This window comes from Neoarius graeffei, chromosome 24, assembly GCF_027579695.1.
Source record: "Neoarius graeffei isolate fNeoGra1 chromosome 24, fNeoGra1.pri, whole genome shotgun sequence".
NCBI lineage: Eukaryota > Metazoa > Chordata > Actinopteri > Siluriformes > Ariidae > Neoarius > Neoarius graeffei.
In genome coordinates this window covers 37,302,287-37,321,989 of record NC_083592.1, presented here as the reverse complement: position 1 = coordinate 37,321,989, position 19,703 = coordinate 37,302,287, and the positions used below count along the sequence as shown (strand labels likewise).

The window sequence follows — 19,703 nt, the reverse complement described above, 5'->3', positions numbered from 1 at the left end:
TTGATTATCATAATTCTGACTCATTTACTCTTGTATCTGTCCTTCTTTGTTTACGTACCGAATCGAAGAGTTGTAGTGAAGTTGTAGAAGAGTTTTTTTTTTTTAACTTTTATTTCATTTTATTATTTTATTTCTACTATTGTTTTAATTCTTATTAGAAATGGCATAGTGTTGTTGGCTGTGTGATGGCGTTTCGCCATTTTGAATGTTTTCATCTCGGACTCTGGAAGCATTGTATCTCAATCAATCTCGAAAAATTTCAGCAAAAAAAACCTAGCTTGCAACGGACTTTAGCTAGATCTATGATGAACTTTCAATGTATGATACAAAAATAATACTTCTTTCAACAGATCACTAGCCTTTGAGCAGAATTGTTTTTAACTTACCAGGAAGTGTTATCGAGCCGACAGCTTTCAGTTTCATGGGGATTGAATGAACTCTCACTCTCAGAATCATCTGACCCGTCAGAGTAAAGACAAGATCCATGTTCATGTGAATTTCCAGCTATCAGTTCGAATTGATAGGGTCTAACTTCACATCTCTGTGAAACATCGGGAATATCACTGTCGATGGTGTCCATTTCGGTAACCTTAGATTCCCAAGCGCTGGCTCCTTGGAAAGTTTTTGTGACGTCACGGGTCACGTGACCACCTAGCTAATTAACGAATCATTGTTTTACGCTGATGTATAAAAAAGTTGAATAATGTGGTGATTTTCACATTTTTGACGCCCTGCAGTGATTTAGATGGCATTTCTTATGTCCTTTATACATAATTATACCCAGAAAAAAATCCATGTCCCATATCCTTTAACACCGAGCTAGTTCATCACTCAGCAAGCAAGTCTCACCATGAACAGGACAAAGGACATAGCGTGTCACTTCCTTCTCTGGGTGGAGTCTCGCCAAATAGCGATTGAAGCTCGAGGTTGTCCCCGTTATCTCCTCGATAGTTCTTGTACATACGGTATGGAACACATAACAGTGCATTTTTTTTCCCCACTGCACAAGAAGTCTGTATCAGCAAAGCGGACAATCCTAGGGGCTTCTCTCAAGGCATTTTAGCACCATTAACGTTAGTTTGTTCCTGAACATGAACAGGTGAATGTGCATTCTCTTGCACGGAATTAGTATAAAAATTAATGAAGATATAAATATGCCAAATTATTATGGCATGTTACAAAAAATAAAGAAAAAAAATCTGAGTCCTCGTCTCCAATTTGCAAGTCCAAACACAGTTAATGCACGAGTCCGAGTCATCAGTGCTCAAGTCCAAGTCAAGTCGTGCGTCCTTAAAATTAGGGCACGACTCGGACTCAAGTCCGAGTCCTGGACTCGAGTACTACAAGCCTGGTTGATTGCCCATATCTTAGAGTGCATTTATAAGTTTTAAAATTTCTATTTAGTGTGCAGTCAACCTGAAGTAGAACTAAGCAAGATGGCATCCTCATGCCCAATGGAGGAGGCTGAACCTCAGGTCCACCCAATAGCGTGCAAAGGTAAGAGTATGATTTAGACTTCTTCAGAGTTTGGGTTCTGGACCTGTGATAAATAAATAAATGATTTTCACAGATGTGACCACTGAAGCAGCAGTGCTTGAAGACTCGCCACCTCTGGTTGTTCTGGATAACGTAGAACCTATAGGCATGAAACTAGATGCACCCGTGACCCAAGAAACAATCACCAATGAAACTACTACACTTGGCACTTCTTTGGTAGTCTCAGATGTTCTGGAGGAGTCTGAGAAAACTGTGCCGCCCGCTTTACTCAAAGACACTGTATCGGCTTCCTCTGAAATCGCAGCACGGTCAAAGCTGACCTCAGTAGGAAGTGGGTTGGAATCACCAAGGTCTCCGCAGGCAACTCTAGAAGCGAAAGGGGAATCGCAAACATCTCTGGAGGAATCTGAGAAAACTGTGCCGCCTGCTTTACGCAAAGACACTGTATCGGCTTCCTCTGAAATCGCAGCACGGTCAAAGCTGACCTCAGTAGGAAGTGGGTTGGAATCACCAAGGTCTCCGCAGGCAACTCTAGAAGCGAAAGGGGAATCGCAAACATCTCTGGAGGAATCTGAGAAAACTGTGCCGCCTGCTTTACGCAAAGACACTGTATCGGCTTCCTCTGAAATCGCAGCACGGTCAAAGCTGACCTCAGTAGGAAGTGGGTTGGAATCACCAAGGTCTCCGCAGGCAACTCTAGAAGCGAAAGGGGAATCGCAAACATCTCTGGAGGAATCTGAGAAAACTGTGCCGCCCGCTTTACTCAAAGACACTGTATCGGCTTCCTCTGAAATCGCAGCACGGTCAAAGCTGACCTCAGTAGGAAGTGGGTTGGAATCACCAAGGTCGCCGCAGGCAACTCTAGAAGCGAAAGGGGAACTGCAAACATCTCTGGAGGAATCTGAGAAAACTGTGCCGCCCGCTTTACTCAAAGACACTGTATCGGCTTCCTCTGAAATCGCAGCACGGTCAAAGTTGACCTCAGTAGGAAGTGGGTTGGAATCACCAAGGTCTCCGCAGGCAACTCTAGAAGCGAAAGGGGAATCGCAAACATCTCTGGAGGAATCTGAGAAAACTGTGCCGCCCGCTTTACTCAAAGACACTGTATCGGCTTCCTCTGAAATCGCAGCACGGTCAAAGCTGACCTCAGTAGGAAGTGGGTTGGAATCACCAAGGTCTCCGCAGGCAACTCTAGAAGCGAAAGGGGAACCGCAAACATCTCTGGAGGAGCCTTCACAAACTATGGAGACATTGCAAAGCTCATCAGAAAGTCAAGAGAGTACTCAGGAATCTGCTGAGGCAAGTTCAGAAATAAAAGCAAGAACGCAAGGTTGTGCGGTTGTACCGGAGATCGAGGAGAAGTTCCAGGAAGAGGTGTCCGTTCAATCCAGGTTTGTAATCACAAAATGTTGTGAAGAAAAATGTTCAAAATTGTCTTATGCATGACGCGCTATCCTTTTGTTTAATTAGTAGTGCCTCCATTTCTTCTGAACATGGCATGAGACCACCAAGGAGAAGCAAATTCCTGAAGCCTAAACCTAACCTGAGTCAGAAACCAAGAGCCTCAGTTCTCCAAAACCAAAGACGAGAGCTCAAAGCACACGGTACTCTAAAACCCGAGAGCAGCGAGCCAAGTAAGAGCCGTGTAAAGAACAATGCACACTGATTTACAAATGGGATTGGGAATAACCAATTGTGATTTGTCTTTTCTTTATATTTTAGCAGTGTCGACTGAGAAGGTACAGCATGGTGCATTAGAAGAATTCAGTAAGGAGAACCTCACCAAAGAAGAGACATCTCAATCAAAAGCAGTGGAACAAATGGAATCTGAATCAACAGAAGGTTCCAAACTTTGTTTGCCCATCCTGTTCTGTAATCTGAGTCCTGTTTTTTGCCATGTGTTGAACGACTAATATAGATTACATTACGTTACAGGCATTTAGCAGACGCTCTTATCCAGAGTGACGTACAGCATACCCAGAGCAGCCTGGGGAGCAGTTGGGGGTTAGGTGCCTTGCTCAAGGCCACTTCAGCCTTTCCTGCTGGTCCAGGGGATCGAACCGGTGACCTTTTGGTCCCAAAGTTGCTTCTCTAACCATTAGGCCATGGTTTAAATATTTAGGCACTGCATAAAAGCGGAACTCCTGATGAGTGTATGAGCAAAATATCTGCAGGGGCACAAAATCAACCTGAATAGGTTTATTATTATTATTATAGCATATGAACCATTGAATAGTGTAGTGTATTTCACGTCAATAAATTGCTGCATTGTCTTGTGACAGTGATTCCAATAATGATACGCATCACAGTTACAAATACATATTTATTCCTTTCTTTGACACTGCATGCCATGCACCAGAAACAATACCATTTATTATGGTGTGACTCTGCCAGGAAAGGTGCTCATAACTGCAATCGAACTGTACAATAATTATATTTATACAAGTGTGCAGAGTAAGAAATCATTCAGGTTAAACAAACAAACGTAATGCACAGATATGTTGCCCGCTATGAAAAAAATCAGTAGGATAAAAACCTACTGTACTGGTAAACATCCTTCTCGACCAAATGCAAGGTATGAGGTCCAAGGGTTCGAGCTGCAATCTTGATATGTCAAACAGTTGTCTGGTTACAACTGTCCAACAAGCTAGTGGACTAATAAAACTGTTTTAACTAGTTTTATACAAAACTGTCGTGAATATTTTCCATAAAATGTGTGAGTATATAATCCCATGTTTGTTTATTAAAAAAAAAAGCAAATGAAATATAAGCGCTGGATAAAAACCCATCTATCTTATGTAAATAAAGATACAAATTTTGTTGTTTGGTGGTCGAGTGCTTGAGATGCATTCAAAATTCAAAGTCGTTTCCGTAGCCCTCGGCCTCTCGCCTATTACCTAGCTAGGGTTACAGTGGGGGGCTAGTCCTCTGGTAACCACGAGAGTTTGACTCCCCACTCGCATCTGTATTGCAGCATGCCTTGCCAGACGGCAGTAGGTACCATTTTTATGATGGTCTTTGGTATGACCCGACCATGAGTAGAACTCCCAATCGAGAGGCGGACACGCTAACCACTAGGCCACTCGCCAGTTGAGATACATCGCCTTGCGCTTGTGATCAGGTTCCCTGTGGTGCTACATGTAAGTTGTTTATATGTACGGACGTCACACGGTCGCAAAAGCCATCAAAAATCAGGTTGATGGGTTAGTGTATTCTCTTAAGTATGTAGCTCCGCTACAAACTCATATGAGTGATTCCACGCTTATGGGTACTGAAATGGGGACATGAACTTATTCACCTAAAACCATTTCTTTTTTTTACCATCAGGTCACAAAACATGTAATCTTTAATGAATGATATGTTAAAAGATAACTTTAATTTTCTGAGATGTAATAAAAACATATTTATATGCCAAAGTCAAGCCTATGAGTTCCAAAATGATGTCTGTTACATTACTTCTGTTACGATTGTCCATCTCGCGTCTGTTACAAATTAATTACAGTCTAGCTATATACCATGTTAATCTCATTGAAAGAATGTGTATGTTTATTCTACTACACATGTTTATTAATTGTATTTGCTAAAACATCACCTTCCTATGTTTCAAAAAGTAATTCTACATTGTTAAAATTGAGAATATATATGTCCACAACACTTCTGTTACGTTCTGACTTTGGCATATAAATATGTTTTTATTACATCTCAGAAAATTAAAGTTATCTTTTAACATATCATTCATTAAAGATTACATGTTTTGTGACCTGATGGTAAAAAAAAGAAATGGTTTTAGGTGAATTTTTAAAAATAAGTTCATGTCCCCATTTCAGTACCCATAAGCGTGGAATCACTCGTATAGCAGATAATGATCAGCAGCAGCTATGGCACGGCAGCTATTGCACAGGGCCCTGAAGAAAGATTCTCAGTTTTTTGTTTACAAAAGTGGCCATGAAGTACTAAACTTTCACAAAATCCCAATGTGTAATGTCAATTTGCCCTTCCTTCCAAGTTCTTTAAATAATACAATTGTGCCCACGTTTTGGTTTATTTGAAAACGTGGACATGGTCCACATGAAGTTACTCTCAAAAAACAAAAAAAAACCCTCTGACTAAAAATCTCAGATTAATGTCAAATTGACAGTAAGCCAATTCCGCTGATTCAAGAATCCGCCTTCTGTAATATGCTAGAAACCAAATAACTGATGTGATGTGAAAAGGGGATGTTGTAACTGAAGTATATTAAATTTGTTAAATGTGTACCCTTCTTCTAGTATTGCCAGATCTCAGTGATGCATCTACAGCAGTACCAGATCAGGAGAACATCACGACAGTCACTCTGAGTCCAGCCAGTGCTGATGAACCTCAGGTGGCTTCAGAAGATAGAAGCAGATGTGATGACGTGTATGTAACCTATCTGTGTTACCGAGTTTAATCCTTTAAAGTGAATATCCTGGACCAATTTCATGTTTTTTTTAATATGAAAGAATGTCCCTTTACACACTCATCCAGAAGGGTAATTTTGCACAAGGCCATCAGTTGCTTTAAACCACAGTGACTAACCAATATGAATGAACGCTGTAAACATATTACGCAGCACCACGTCAACACCCTGCTAATGAACGTGGCCTTTTTATCTGTCCCAGTTGCTTGTGCAACGTTTTCATTCCAATGCAGACTTCACGTACAATCCAGCTTTCCAGATGAGGGTTAAATGTGTAGATTCTGTGCCTTTTTCGGTTGTTTAATGGCTTTTTCTTTTAGTGTAGCACCACATCAAACGTTTTATCCAATAACCAAAGCTCTTGCCTTTAAGATTAGTGTTAGGTGGCCATCATTAACTTACTATACAGGAAAAAAAAAAAAATCAGCTGTATCATGGGCTATACTGGTAGAAATATGAAAAATGTACATTTAATAAAAGCATACAGGAATCTTTACTGGCAAAATGAGTGCAATTTAACTCTAATTTTCAACTCTAATTTTTACTAAGCTTTTTTACTGTTCTGCCGTGTGGTCAGGTACCAACAATTCAAATATTCATAAGTTACAGTTCGTCCAGAATTTTGCTGCCAGAATTCTTTCTGGGCGGCGTAAATATAATCACATAACACCTACTCTTAAAGTGCATATTCTGGACCAATTTCGTGTTTTATTTTTTATATGAAAGTATGTCCCTTTACACACTCATCCAGAAGGGTCATTTTGCACAAGGCCATCTGTCTACAGCAGAAAAAATAAAATAACAAAACGCGTCTGGAAAAATCCCAAGGGAGTCTGGAGCCAGATTCGTGACGTCACCTGCGGAAGCGCCAGCAGGCTGCGCGAGCTTTGCACGGTTTCAGTGCACAGCCTGTGTAGACCAAGCGCTCCCATTTCTCTCTCATTGTCCGGTCTTTTGGGAAACGATGAGTACTAATCCCATCAAGATTGGTGTTGCTACACCCTCCTACGATATATCTGTTAACCATTTTAATAATTACGCGATAACGTTGAAGAAATTTGCAGAAAACCACCAGGTCGTTTTCTCATAAACAAACCAGCGCTGACGTAGGATTCAGAAGGAGGTGTCCCGCACGTGACGTCACGAAAATCAATGTTTCCCGGGAAATCCAAATGCCAAGTTTTTTCACAGGCGGACCAATTCGCCTCAAATGGCTTGATTTCAACTGAATTTTTCTGATATTGCGCAAAATGTGACAGATATTTGACCAAAGTTTAATATAAAATAGGAGAATTACATTGATCTTGCTCCTGAATTTACCCGTGATATGCACTTTAAAACCAAGAGATTTGCTACAGGCACTTTCTCTGCCTCTACAGGATACCACCTTGTACTACAGTGACTTTGGCTCAGCCTTCACAGACCGGAGAAGATACAGGTGCAGGGCAGATGATTGTTCCTTCTGCGGTAAGTGCAGCCTTGTGGAATCAAGTGCGTTTGTTCACTCGATACTATGAAAACTGATTCCCAGTTATATCTCAACAGGATGTCTTTGCCCCTGCAGAAATCCTCCACTTAACTGAAGGTGAGCTTCTATACAGAAAGCAATTTGATTTCAGTAAATTATGGACCTTTTTCTTCACCTCCTTTTTTTTTTTTTTTTTTTTAAATTATCACTGTGTTCATGTAGATGGTCAGAGTGATGAGGAACCCACGTTCATCTTGACCCTGTATGAGATTCCTGTCACTCAGGCCTACCTGTCTTCATCCAGTAATGACTCTGCGATGACCTCTGACCTTCCCACAGTTGAACCCCAGTCTTCTCTAGGGTTTTCAGACCAAACACATACTCCATCACCGACATCAGAGTTGACGAGGTCCGTCTCATCAGCGTTGTGTTGTTAAATTGTTTCCAACAGTAAAATTGTGAATCCGGTAATTTATCTATGTGTACACGTTTTTGTTTAACCTTACAGAATAGATTCTCTGCCCAGCGAAGGTAGTGGGACTGAAAAGATGTGTTCGCAAAATGATTTAGGCGTTGCCACTGAGGATTTTTCAGAGAAATGCAAGGAGCAAATCTCAGTGCGTGCAATATCTCATGAACTCATTTCACCACACACGAAGGATGAAGACAGTAATGCTTCTGCAAACCTGGAAATGGGTATTCCTCCACTTGACCCCAATTCGGAGTGCAAAAAGAGTTCTGAATTTGCCCCGCTTGATGATTCGGCACCCAGGATTCAGAGCACGCCTTCTGGGTATAGTGTCTCGAAATGGTAAGAGGCCAGAGAACTTGAACGATAGCATGAGTTTTTAGATTTGAGATTATAATTACCATTTAAAAAAATTATTTTTCTATCTTTTAGCATCACAGCTTTACCTCAAGACTCAGAGGACCCTGAGCAAGACGAGAGGGTTTCTCATACGGTACCGGCTGATGTCTGTGTCCCTGCCTTACTGGAGACAAGGGACGATTCAAGCAAGAGCGTGACGATGGCTGTAGAAGGCAAGCTTCACAACGAGGAAGCTTCTTCAGTTAGTGTCGGTGAAAATTTTGCAGAAAACATCGAGAAGGATGCGTCTCACGAGCCCATATTACTGGATACAGAGGACGAGGAGAGCGATGCTTGTGCAAATCTGGAAACCGGTATTTCACATAAGGACCCTGATTCAGAGTGCAAAAAGGGTTCAGAATTTGCTCCGCGTGAAGATTTGGCATCCAGGACTCAAAGCACATCTTCTGGATTTAACATCTCAAAATGGTAAGTGGCCAGAAAATGTCAGTCTTGTCACAGTGGCTGTGTGGGGACTGGGAAAGTCATGGCCTAATGGTTAGAGAAGCAGCTTTGGGATCAAAAGGTCGCCAGATCGATTCGCAGGAATGGCTGAAGGCACCGAACCCCCAACTGCTCCCCAGGCTGCTCTGGATAAGAGCGTCCGCTAAATGCCTGTAATGTCATGTAAGAGTTTGAGATCATTAAAATTATCATCAATATTTCTGTCTTTTAGTATCACAGCATTACCTGAAGACTCTGAGGACACTGAGCGGGTTTCTCCTATAGCACTGGCTGACGTCTTTGACCCTGTCTCAGAGGAGACACGAGACAATTCAGGCAAGGAAAGGACAATGACTGATGAATGCAAGCTTCACAGCGAGGAACTCTCTTCAGTTAGTCTTCCAGAGAGACAGGACACTCCTTATGAAGAGCTAAGAAAGGTGCATTTTGTTATCGGAAAATGGGACATTTTCGTTTCACGTTGAAGTAATTTAGGGCTGTGTCTGTTTATGACTAGTTTAATCAGTACTTAAACAAATGTCTTCCTACAGGTAGAAAATTTGCCAGCAGTGTCCCGCTCACTGTTATGTCCTGACTCCACAGAGGAGTCAAAAGCCACACCAGTTTCATCAGAGGAGAAAAAAACACCTGCTCAAAGGAGAGCAAGACAAAGTAAATGCTTGTGCATTTCATATTTGTGTTGTCACTGCTTGTAGTCAAGTGGCATATTGTTGTGATTGTTGTCTTATTGGGACTTGGTGTGTGTGTGTGTGTGTGTGTATATATATATATATATGAGTGATTCCACGCTCATGGGTACTGAAATGGGGACATGAACTTATTCACCTAAAACCATTTCTTTTTTTTACCATCAGGTCACAAAACATGTAATCTTTAATGAATGATATGTTAAAAGATAACTTTAATTTTCTGAGATGTAATAAAAACATATTTATATGCCAAAGTCAAGCCTATGAGTTCCAAAATGATGTCTGTTCCATTACTTCTGTTACGATTGTCCATCTCGCGTCTGTTACAAATTAATTACAATCTAGCTATATACCATGTTAATCTTATTGAAAGAATGTGTATGTTTATTCTACTACACATGTTTATTAATTATATTTGCTAAAACATCACCTTCCTATGTTTCAAAAAGTAATTCTAGATTGTTAAAATTGAGAATCTATATGTCCACAACACTTCTGTTACGTTCTGACTTTGGCATATAAATATGTTTTTATTACATCTCAGAAAATTAAAGTTATCTTTTAACATATCATTCATTAAAGATTACATGTTTTGTGACCTGATGGTAAAAAAAAGAAATGGTTTTAGGTGAATTTTTAAAAACAAGTTCATGTCCCCATTTCAGTACCCATAAGCATGGAATCACTCATATATATATATATATATATATATATATATATATATATATATATATATATATATATTAGTGCTGTCAAAAATGTTGCGTTATTAACGCGTTAACTTGACTCAATTTTAACGGCGATAATTTTTTTTATCGCGAGATTAACGCTCTGTGACATGATGTAGGTTTTTCATAAGCTTTTGAAACTGCCAGGAACTTGGAACACAGACTTTGCTTAGAAAACCGACAGCAGCTAGACTGTAATGCCACGCCCCGCACAGCCAGAGTCCTCTGCCCTCCCCCCCCAAAGAACCAGCGCGGGCAGGGCGCGCTAGTAGAGATGGGATTTATGGCTCTTTGATGGGATCCGCATCTTTGTGATCCATTCTTTGAAAAGAGCCGTTCAAAAGACTGGCTCATTTGGCTCTTTTTAAATATTTATTCAGTTTTAAGAAGACAGCGTCTAAAGAAGCCAGATCCCTCTGAACTGTAAACTCAATGCTATCCCAGAAATCCTTCCTGTAATATGCAAATTTGGCCGCCTCTGATTGGACAGCGCGACGCATCAACAGGCAGAAAGTGTAAAAGTACAAAATGTGTTAACTGAGCTGAAACAGTAAAGATCAGATTCAATGCAATATTTATCAACGAACAACTTAAAGTTAATATAATAGTGTACTTTATATTATAATCAAGCAAGTCAAGCCTACCGTCACTGTGTAACCTGTCTCTCTGATAGACTAACTCAAGCAGTAGATTACTTCACTCATGGTTCTCTTGCTAGCCTCGGGACAAAGAGCCACGGTGCTCGGCTTAGATTTCACTTTACAGTGGCTGTGTCAAGACGTGTTATGCTTTGCAATAAAAAAAAACATTGGTACAAAACAAGCCCATTCACTTTTTTATGCTGGTAAGAGAATTACAATGGTTTTTCGTGTGACAAAAATGTGCGATTAAATTGCGATTAATCGCGAGTTAACTATGACAGTCGCGATTAATCGCAATTTAATCACACATTTTTGTCACATGAAAAACCATTGTAATTCTCTTACCAGCATAAAAAAGTGAATGGGCTTGCTTTGTACCAATTTTTTTTTTTTATTGCAGAGCATAACACTACGGAGCCGTAGAGGGGACATGGTGAATAAAAAAATAACAAAGCGTGGGAACGACTTATAAGGCGTGTGCACGAGATATTAATGCGCGCGCACGAGTTATAACCCGAGCGCACGCTTTGCGTTAAGGCGTGCGCTCAGGTAATTAAAAGTGAGGGGACGAGTTACTACGGCTCCGTATAACACGTCTTGTCACAGCCACTGCAAAGTCAGGCTGAAGCCGCCGATGGGAAAACGAAACCTAAGCCGAGCACCGTGGCTCTTCGTCCCGAGGCGTGGCAGCGCGAGCTACCCGCGCTGGTTCTTTGGGGGGAGGGCAGAGGACTCTGGCTGTGCGGGGCGTGGCATTACAGTCTAGCTGCTATCGTTTTTCTAAGCAAAGTCTCTGTTCTGTTCCAAGTTCCTGGCAGTTTCAAAAGCTTATGAAAAACCTACATCATGTCACAGAGCGTTAATCTCGCGATAAAAAAAATTATCGCCGTTAAAATTGAGTCAAGTTAACGCGATAATAACGCGACATTTTTGACAGCACTAATATATATACGGCATAACTGTCTCTGATTTCTGATTTCAAAAGTCAAGCCGCAACCTAAACTGGTAAAAAGGGCACATGCTAAAGATGACTCTTCAAAAACCGATCAGCTTGTAAAGAAGGCCAGTCAGCCAACCTCTTCACCCGTCGTCATCGTCTTACCAGCCTCTCATGTAAAGGAAGTTAGATTTTTCAGGTTAGATTTTTTTTTTTTCCTGGTTATCCATTTCATCGCAAATTACAGCCAAATTTGTTTTGTAGGAGGAAAACCTGGCAGGAGTTTCAAATACTAGTAATGTGGCGTCAGGAGACGGAATGTCATCTCTAAAAGAAAACAAAGCCTCTGTTAGTAGAGGTAGGGAAATACAGTACTACTTGATTGGTACTAAATCTGACTGGATCGTCAAAGCCCTTTTTTCTTATTTTATTACTCTATGCTGAAAGGGAAGGAAGTAAAGCCCAAATCTGTTGCAGAGAAATCTCCAAAAATGTCTCAATGTGGCTTGGAACACACGGAGTCAAATCCCATCTCTGCTGCTCTTCACCTGTCCAAGGAAGGTAAGTTTAAAGAGGAAAACTGTGAAAATGTAACAGGAGATACTACAAATAAAGAGGATTTGGAGTCGTCTGTGGAGGACAAAGAATCCTCAATACTGACGTCCAGTGAAGGAGCAGGTGTGCAGCCAAGCTCTGAGGACGTGCGTTTTAGTCTGATGAAGACTTCAGGGTAAGAAAGCACGACAGGTATCAAGGTTTTATTTGGTTAAAAGATCAAAAGCTGTGCAATGAGTAATATATCTAACCATGTTTGTTCTTTAGTGCTGGCTCTTCAACTGTGGACTCTGAGGAAACTGAGGCAGAAACTCACTGTTTCTCTCACATGGTGCTGCCCGATGCCTTTGTTCTTGTCTCCGATGAGACGGAAGATGACTTAAGCAATAACTTGGCAGTATCTATGGAAAGCAATCCACAAAGAGTCAGTCTTCCAAAGAAGCCTGGTGCCCACTCTGGAAAGGTTGGGTTGGTTTGTTTGTTTTGCAACATGAAGTTCTTGCCTCTGAGAAATGAGTTCTAGAGATTCAAATATCTTGAGCAGGAATTAAAAACTGAAGACGCGTCCCAAACACTGACTGAGGAGTCGACACGGAATCAGTCGCCATTAGTGGACGTGAAAACACCAGTCAGAAAGAGAGGTATGAAAATGTATTGTTTGGAATATTTAAGATCTCTAGTCTCTATGCGGGCACGGTGACGTAGTGGTTAGCACTGTCGCCTCACAATGATTAGGTTCTGGGTTCGAGCCCAGTGCCTGACGTGGGCCTTTCTGTGCAGAGTTTTCATGTTCTCATGTCTGCATGGGTTTCCTCCACAATCCAAAGACACGCAGGTTAGGCTAATTCATGGCTCTAAATTGACCGTAGGTGTGATTGTGAGCGTGAATGGTGGTTTGTCTCTGTCTCAACCCTGCGATGATCTGGCAACTCGTCCAGGGTGTACCCCGCCTCTCGCCCATAGTTAGCTGGGATAGGCTCCAGCTTGCCTGCGATCTTACACAGGATAAGCGGTTATGGATAATGGATGGATAGTTGCTATGGGACGTTAGCTATTGTTAGAAATCTTAAAAACTTCGCTCCATATCAGACATCTGATTTTCTTAAACTAGGCTGGCTCCCCATCATGGAACATAGAGTTTCGTTTGTGTAAGTTAGTATTTAAGGCAGACCTGGGCATTTTACGGCCCACAGGCCGCATCCGGCCCTTTGGTTCATTCTGACCGGCCCGCGTAAGGTTAATTAGAAATGACAAAATAAACGTATTTTCTAATTTTACCTCATGCATGGACTGAATGTGCATTGCTTTTTATTTTGAAGTTGTGTTCAACAAAAACGCAATGCGCGCGACATGAACATGACATGAAATCCCACGAAACCGAATCCCGCGATAACGACTTCCGTAATTTGTCCAGACCAACCACAAACTTGTACGTCATCCTTCAAACGGTCCAGCCGATCACATAGTGTGACGTCACCAGCAGGTGCCGGAGCCCGAGCCGATCTGTAGATCTGATTCCTACACCGAATCGACTGATGATCATCTGTCAGCTGTGCTTTGCATCTCCACCTCAGACATTCAACCTGACTCTGATGCACTCGTTAAAGACCAACAGAGACTAGATTTCTCTCACTGAACAAATAAAAAACTGAAAAACACCAAATAAGGTGATTAGACTACAAATGTGGGCATCATTATTATAATATGATGTATCTTGCTTGATATTTGGAGTAGAAAGACAATATTGTGATGTCTTTATTGTGTTTTGGGGTGAATGTGACTGAAAAAAAGGTACAAACGTTCACATTTTGTTAACCATTGTTTTGGGAAATTTGAATAAATGACATTTTTTGTAAGGCAACCTCGTTTTTTCCATACTCTTACCAGTCTTAGCAGCTTGTAAAATCAATGTTATTTATTGCTTTATATAAAGAAATACAATTAATATTATGCAGAATTTAATTCAGCCTTTTGGTCCGGCCCTCCACAAAATTTTCTGTTTCTCATGTGGCCCCATGGAAAAAATAATTGCCCACCCCTGATTTAAGGCATTGCATTGTCGTTATTGACCTTATCTTAAGTTAGAACAACACGTACCAGCACGGTCTCTCCGCTCATCGAGTGCGCCTAAGCTTAAAGTGCCATTCCACCATTGGATGTATTCTTTGGCATAAAATACAATATATTTTGACAACATATATAAATGGTATCACTAGATAGAGAAATCTTTTAGCTTCAAAATGATATATCAAACATAATTTTTTGACAACGGCAAGTATATTAATTTTGCGACCAAAGTCACCTACCCTTTTAATTTCCGCACGTGATGTCATCGGCAGGTTCCCCTTCTTGTGTACCGTGTGATGTGGCACATATCAGCAATGGCGGATAGAACGCGATAAAAATAATACCAATAAATCTAGCTAACTGAAAGATTAACTCAAAATTTTTCGCAGTTTTTTTGGCCCCCATATACGAGGAGAAATGACTCTCTCACTTTGGGGGTTTCCTGGTCTAAAAATAGACCGACATGTTGTACACAAGAAGGGGAACCTGCCGATGACATCACGCGTGGAAATTAAAAGGGTAGGTGACTTTGGTCGCAAAATTAATATACTTGCCGTTGTCAAAAAATTATGTTTGATATATCATTTTGAAGCTAAAAGATTTCTCTATCTAGTCATGTTGTCATAAAATATATTGTATTTTATGCCAAAGAATACATCCAATGGTGGAATGGCACTTTAAGGCGCCATTGATTATCAAGTACTTTTTCAAGACCGCACATCCAAGATATTTAATTCCCTTCCCAAAGACGTGAGAAACTGCACCAGTTTAAATGAACAATATAACCTCAGTAAAAAGATGCTCCTAGTTTTTGTGCTGCATTTACATACTGTTCATTATAATCGTGTGGGGGGGAAACCATGGCCAAATGGTTAGAGAAACAGCTTTGGGACCAAAAGGTCGCTGGTTCGATTGTCTGAACCAGCAGGATTGGCTCAAATGCCCTTGAGCAAGGAATCTAACCCTCAACTGCTCCGGCAAGTGTGGTGGCATACCTTGTGTCTGATTAGCCAAAGAAAAACTGATGATGCGATTATCAGTTTGGGCAAGAACCTGGCCATAATAATATAATCAGTATTAGATTTGTTGCTGCTGCATGCTGTTTTAGTATCATTACTAGATTACTCTTCTCGTAGATTAGTATACATGTATAATATTTCCTTCTCTTTTTTTTTTTTCCAGAATTTATCATATCCTTGGCCTATTTTTTATTAAGCGTGTCTTTTTTTTTTTTTTTTTTAAATAGTTTTTAAAAAAAAAAACTAACAGGGGCGGCACGGTGGTGTAGTGGTTAGCGCTGTCGCCTCACAGCAAGAAGGTCTGGGTTCGAGCCCCGTGGCCGGCGAGGGCCTTTCTGTGCGGAGTTTGCATGTTCTCCCCGTGTCCGCGTGGGTTTCCTCCGGGTGCTCCAGTTTCCCCCACAGTCCAAAGACATGCAGGTTAGGTTAACTGGTGACTCTAAATTGACCGTAGGTGTGAATGTGAGTGTGAATGGTTGTCTGTGTCTATGTGTCAGCCCTGTGATGACCTGGCGACTTGTCCAGGGTGTACCCCGCCTTTCGCCCGTAGTCAGCTGGGATAGGCTCCAGCTTGCCTGTGACCCTGTAGAACAGGATAAAGCGGCTAGAGATAATGAGATGAGAGGCAAATTTTGTTTTGGATAATGCTAATAAACCAATAATAATAATAATAATAATAATAATAATTTTAATTTTTATTAAAACACCCCCCCATTTTTTTAATTAGTATTCTGAGTGTCCTTCCGGGTTCCGTCTGTCCGGTCATGTTTTAGTTTCCGGGCCATATATTTAAAACTACTGAAGGTATCTCTATGAAACTTTGTATACATATCAAACAACATGTGAACTGGTGCCTTTTGCTATTTTGGATTTTTGAAAAAAAGTCTTTTTCAAATTTTTACATAAATTGATTTTGACTGAGTTTCTAAGAGCAGTGTTCGTTTCCGGAGCATATATCCAAAACTATTCATGATACGGATTTGAAACTTGGTGTACATGTTAACAAGGTGATGTAGATGTGCCTTTTCATACTAAGAAATTTGAGAAATTTAAATTTTTCATATTTCCATGAAAACAATTTCAGACTTAGTCTCTCAGGTTAGTCTTAGGGGTAGGTTTTGTTTCTGGAGCAGAACTTGAAAACTATGAGTGGTATGGTCTTGAAAGTTGGTATACGTGTTGATTAAGTAATGTATATGTGCCTTCTGATACTAAGAAATGTGAGAAATTTACATTTTCAGCTCACCTGGACCAAAGGTCCGGTGGGTTTATGCCATGGGCTGATGAGGTCAGTGTAAAGCGGCAGGGTTGGTTTCCTGCAGCAGAGCTTGAAAAATGTGACAAATAATATCTTGAAACTTGGTATATAGAGCGGGGGATATAGATGACTCTGTCTTCTTGTTTTTATTCATGTCAGTTCTATCTGCTCTCTACTGCCAGGCAAGGAGGAGGTGAAGAGAGAGTGCCCTAAAACTGACTCGACAAAACCAAGACCGAGTCAGCCAGCATCTCCACAAACCACAACCCCATCATCACAGCTAACTACCCTGCCTCAGAATGAGAAAATAGTGCTACCTGAAGAAAAGTTACAGAGGAGGCATCACCTCATGCCATGCTCTGTTAAACTCTCAAGGTCGAAAAATTAATTTTCAGAAATCCAACCTGTTTATTGTTTACTGCAGCTTATTGGCTCTGTCATTTATTTATGTTGCAGGCTTGACATTGCAGCCCACAGTCTCAAGACTCCTGAGCCTGGTGATAGGATTGAATCAGAGGAGTCAAGCACATCACTTTCTGAGGAGATGAAATTGGAAGACTCCGAATTAAAGAAATCCCCTACAAGAAGGAAAGGTAGCGAAATATATTTTCACTGATTGCTTTGTCGTTTTGATGTTATTATGTCAGGATTTTTTTTTTTCCTTTTCTGACAAGGCAAACTAACGATCAAACTCCCGTATACCAAACAGGCAAGAAAATTGAATCGTCACAAGATACAAAACATGGTCATTTAAAACCAGTTCAAACAGTTTCACAAACTCGACAGCTAACAGTCACAGATTTGGCAAAGAAAACGTCGCATCACGCTGCAACAAACCTGGAAGAAAAAGAACCTGTGAAGTCTTCCCAAACGCAGTCAAGCTTAAAAGCCAAAGAAGGGCACCAACTCTTGGTTGAGAAGACATGGTAAGTGAATTTACTCTTATTCAGGATGGACGAATAGCCATTTTTTCCTCTTTTTTTTTTTTTTTGTGAAGTTAAGATGAAACATTCACTGTCAATCTGCCTCTCTCTTGTATTTGAGTTCAAAATCACAACATACAGATTCAGAGAAACCTCACGTAGTACCTGCTTTGGAAAAGACTGAAGAAGTGAGCAACGTCTCTGAAGAGGTACAGGATGTAACGGTGTATTGATTTTTAATTGAATACAAAAGAGAAGTTCACAAAATTTAATTATCGATTCTACCAATTTTGCCGTAGGTGAAAAGGTCATCGCAAGTGGTCAAGGAATCAACTGAAGGCACATCTGTATCGCAGGTGAAACAATCACCTGTTAGACAGAGAGGTAAGGCAAACAAGCGCTATCCTGATTAGAGCTGTGCACTCATGGTTTAGTGTATTAATTAATAGAATTATGCTCAAGTCTGACTGTAGTGACTCCTCTGATCTCTCCAAAGCCAAACTACAGGTCAAACCTGTAGTGTTGTTGAAAAGGGTATGTACCAAAAGTGAAGGTAATGTTTCAACAACCGATCAACCACAGTCGACACGGTTCACCTCACCAGCACGCCAGCATGCCCGAGCAGCCAGAGAGAAGGAAGAGTCCAACAACGAAACTAAGCAACCTGCAAAAGAGGTTTCGAATACATCATCCAGCACGGAAGGAAACTCGAAGAGCACGGAAAGCTCTTTGATAACAAGTGGTCCCCAGTCTCCCATATCCCAAGGCACTTGGCCGAGGGTTGTTCTGCCACATGTGAAGTTATGGACTACAGAAGCAGGTGTCTGCCCAGCCTCATCCACGCCTATATCCTCTCCAGCCAGGGTTTCACAAAGCGCATCTCCACCAGTGACTCCTCCACAGGTAAAGATAAGGGTTGCTGTAGGCCACAGGTTTCCAGCCCTGGTTCTGGGGCGCACACACACACACACCCATGCTCTAACACTGCCACTTCAACTCAGGAAGAGCTGCTAAATCATTGAATCAGATAGCGGAGAAAATACTCTACAGAACAGGGGTTACTTCAGGACCATAGTTAGAACCTGATTCTGTACGTGTAAGCCACACTGACTTGGATTATATACATTTTTACATCTTAGATGTTAGCATTAGGTCAGAGTCCTTTGTTTCGTATTGGATTGTAAACAATACAGCACGGTGGCACAGTGGTTAGCACCGTCGCCTCACAGCTAGAAGGTTCTGGGTTTGAACCTCACAGCCAACGGGGGGGCCTTTCTGTGTGGCGTTTGCGTGTTGTCTCCGTGCCTGCATGGGTTTGAGCCCATTTCAAAGACATGCAGATTAGGTAAAAATGGTTGAATTTGCACGTCGCTCTGGATAAGAGCGTCTGCTAAATGCCTGCAACGGTTTTCACATGCTGTTCACATCCTTTTTTTTTTTTTTTTTGTTCATATCTAGGTGAAGAAATCCCTTACACAACGCAGCTCTCCCACAGTCAGTGAGAATTCTGATGATGACCCATCCAGAGTATCCCAGTTCTTCCTCTCTGATATCTTCACTGAAGTAGAGGATGCAGAATGAGCAATTTCCTTAACCTGCCACTTTGTGATCTTGCCCTTGCTGCTACGTAATGCAATGGCCTTCAAAGAGAGTAACCAAAGCAAGCCTTTAAATCAGGCTCATTAATCTGATTACTCGTGTGTTATGTTCTCATTTAGCTCTAAAAGTGCTGCAACACACTATTTTTTACTGTGAATTTCTTTCTGGCTGCAAGCAAATCTATCTGATTTTTACTTCAGGGCAATTTACCAAATGGTAGAAGAGGGGGGAAAATTATATATCTCATCTCATTATCTCTAGCCGCTTTATCCTGTTCTACAGGGTCGCAGGCAAGCTGGAGCCTATCCCAGCTGACTACGGGCGAAAGGCGGGGTACACCCTGGACAAGTCGCCAGGTCATCACAGGGCTGACACATAGACACAGACAACCATTCACACTCACATTCACACCTATATAATTATATATGAGTGATTCCACGTTTATGGGTACTGAAATGGGGACATGAACTTATTTTTAAAAATTCACCTAAAACCATTTCTTTTTTTTACCATCAGGTCACAAAACATGTAATCTTTAATGAATGATATGT

At 41.1% G+C, this 19,703-nt stretch overlaps 1 protein-coding gene across 1 annotated transcript in view; it reads left to right on the top strand.

Moving 5' to 3' along the window:
• Positions 1 to 19,445, top strand: part of LOC132872403 (transcription factor TFIIIB component B'' homolog) — a 39,124-nt gene extending 19,679 nt beyond the window's left edge. The window contains 24 exon segments of the mRNA XM_060907194.1: positions 1,405 to 1,497; positions 1,571 to 2,888; positions 2,968 to 3,131; positions 3,220 to 3,339; positions 5,766 to 5,895; positions 7,315 to 7,402; positions 7,481 to 7,520; positions 7,626 to 7,812; positions 7,912 to 8,214; positions 8,305 to 8,700; positions 8,948 to 9,155; positions 9,267 to 9,387; positions 11,780 to 11,907; positions 11,996 to 12,089; positions 12,179 to 12,461; positions 12,554 to 12,749; positions 12,831 to 12,927; positions 16,813 to 17,005; positions 17,087 to 17,223; positions 17,340 to 17,556; positions 17,675 to 17,762; positions 17,853 to 17,937; positions 18,050 to 18,456; positions 19,012 to 19,445. Coding sequence (XP_060763177.1) covers positions 1,405 to 1,497; positions 1,571 to 2,888; positions 2,968 to 3,131; positions 3,220 to 3,339; positions 5,766 to 5,895; positions 7,315 to 7,402; positions 7,481 to 7,520; positions 7,626 to 7,812; positions 7,912 to 8,214; positions 8,305 to 8,700; positions 8,948 to 9,155; positions 9,267 to 9,387; positions 11,780 to 11,907; positions 11,996 to 12,089; positions 12,179 to 12,461; positions 12,554 to 12,749; positions 12,831 to 12,927; positions 16,813 to 17,005; positions 17,087 to 17,223; positions 17,340 to 17,556; positions 17,675 to 17,762; positions 17,853 to 17,937; positions 18,050 to 18,456; positions 19,012 to 19,134 — 5,216 coding nt within the window. The 3' untranslated portion in view covers positions 19,135 to 19,445.
• Positions 19,446 to 19,703: the final 258 nt, after the last annotated feature.